The 2217-nt window shown below is 51.0% G+C and overlaps 1 protein-coding gene across 1 annotated transcript in view; it reads right to left on the reverse strand.

Annotated features, from left to right (window-relative positions):
* Window positions 1-1813: 1813 nt before the first annotated feature.
* Window positions 1814-2217, reverse strand: part of LOC106808490 (glycine-rich cell wall structural protein 1.8-like) — a 2144-nt gene continuing 1740 nt past the window's right edge. Inside the window, exon 2 of the mRNA XM_014811230.1 lies at window positions 1814-2214. Within this exon, the coding sequence (XP_014666716.1) occupies window positions 1814-2214 (401 nt within the window). The remainder of the gene's footprint in view (window positions 2215-2217) is intronic.

Genomic DNA, 2217 nt, shown 5'->3' on the forward strand with positions numbered 1-2217 from the left:
CAGAGAGAGAGAGAGAGAGAGAGAGAGAGAGAGAAAGAGAGAGAGAGAGAGAGAGAGAGAGAGAGAAAGAGAGAAACGAGGAGAAAGCGGAAGAGAGTGGGGGGAAAGGCGAAACGCTATAAGAATAAAAATATATAGGTCGCGGGGGAGGCGGGACATATTTCCAAGCCCGTAAGCTTTTCTTATTACGTTTTTTCCAAGGTTACGCCAATCTATTACTCTTCCCCACTTTAATTGACAATATTAGTGTACTGGAAAATGTAATGCGATAGCCTTCTTGCTATTAACTGTTCATTACGGTGAGTCAAATACGTCTCAGCGATCAAAGGAGCTTTCAGTTAATATTTCAGCCAGCTTTTCGCAAGCTAGCACGTGTGCGCCTCAGAAAATGTGCCCTCGAGGCCTTCCGCTGAACTAGCAAGGATTGGAATGGGGTTTGAAACCATAAGCGGGAGCTTCAAGCAAGCCCTATTGGTGATATCAGAGTGTTAATGTCAGTGAACATTCGTCTCTATTTATTTACTATTGAGAGAATGCGATACATCTCCATCTGCTTGCCACCGAAATTTAGCGAACTGTATAATATAAGTCTACGTATAGCTTCAAAGGCATATAAATAAACAGTACAGGGCCTTAGATATGACGTAGCCGTGTGATCGGCACAAAGATGTGTGCAATGCTTGCGGGTTTTTTTATACAACCAAACACATGTCCATCTTGTTACTAGCCCGACAAAGTCGCATCAGCGAAAGTATATTTGTCACATTTTTGCTGCCATGTATCTACGCGTGGTGCTTGATTCTGTTGTCGAGAAAAAATTAATTATCCCTGCAGCGAGGAAGCTTTTGGAAATCATTTCAATGGATTACTCTCACATCAGGAAAATCATTTCGCGAAGAATACTAATATCAGGAGTGTATGATAATATATCTATAATTATACAGTCCTGATATTATCAGGCCGAAAAAACTGCCTTTTCGAGTAACAGCGAAGCATGCGGTTGCTATTTTACCTCTATGTTGTATCTACCTATCGTCATGCACTCACATAGGAATCTACTGATCAAAGTGTTTCTATTACAATACTCGATCCATTTGTGTCTTATGTGATGCTTAAGTAGGCTAACTAGCTAGCGGTGTGTCGTCATACACAGTCGGCATCAAAGAATTCACGCCTATGCTGCACGTGGCTTTTACGTAATTGCTTTCCGAATGGTAAGCCCTAGATGGATATATCCGTAGAAAACCTTTACAGCACTAATTACGTGGCGAATGTGACGCTAATTCATTTGCCGTGAGAATACAGGCAAGGCGCGCGCGACGCGAACTGAAATGTGCAGTCGCTACCGGCACGATGCGCAGGCACTACCGGCACGATGTGCAGGCACTACCGGCACGATGCGCAGTCACTACCGGCACGATGCGCAGTCACTACCGGCACGATGTGCAGTCACTACCGGCACGATGCGCAGTCACTACCGGTACGATGTGCAGTCACTACCGGCACGATGCGCAGTCACTACCGGCACGATGCGCAGTCACTACCGGCACGATGTGCAGGCACTACCGGCACGATGTGCAGGCACTACCGGCACGATGTGCAGTCACTACCGGCACGATGCGCAGTCGCTACCGGCACGATGCGCAGTCACTACCGGCACGATGCGCAGTTACTACCGGCACGATGCGCAGGCACTACCGGCACGATGCGCAGGCACTACCGGCACGATGCGCAGTCACTACCGGCACGATGCGCAGTCACTACCGGCACGATGCGCTGAATTACGCCATTAAAAGTGCCATACCGCAAATCCTCAGCTTTTCCTTGCTCTTCCCCCGTGCTTCCCCCGTGCTTCCACCGTGCTTCCCCCGTGCTTCCCCCGTGATTCCCCCGTGCGTTCACCGTGCTTCCCCCGTGCTTCCACCGTGCTTCCACCGTGCTTCCCCTGTGCTTTCCCCGTGCTTCCCCCGTGCTTCCCCCGTGCTTCCCCCGTGCTTCCACCGTGCTTCCCCCGTGCTTCCCCCGTGCTTCCCCCGTGCTCCCCTCGTGCTTCCACCGTGCTTCCCCCGTGCTTCCCCCGTGCTTCCCCCGTGCTCCCCTCGTGCTTCCACCGTGCTTCCCCCGTGCTTCCACCATGCTTCCCCCGTGCTTCCACCGTGCTTCCCCCGTGCTTCCACCGTGCTTCCCCCGTGCTTCCACCGTGCTTCCCCCGTGCTT

The sequence above is a fragment of the Priapulus caudatus genome, unplaced genomic scaffold, assembly GCF_000485595.1.
Source record: "Priapulus caudatus unplaced genomic scaffold, Priapulus_caudatus-5.0.1 Scaffold281, whole genome shotgun sequence".
NCBI lineage: Eukaryota > Metazoa > Priapulida > Priapulimorpha > Priapulimorphida > Priapulidae > Priapulus > Priapulus caudatus.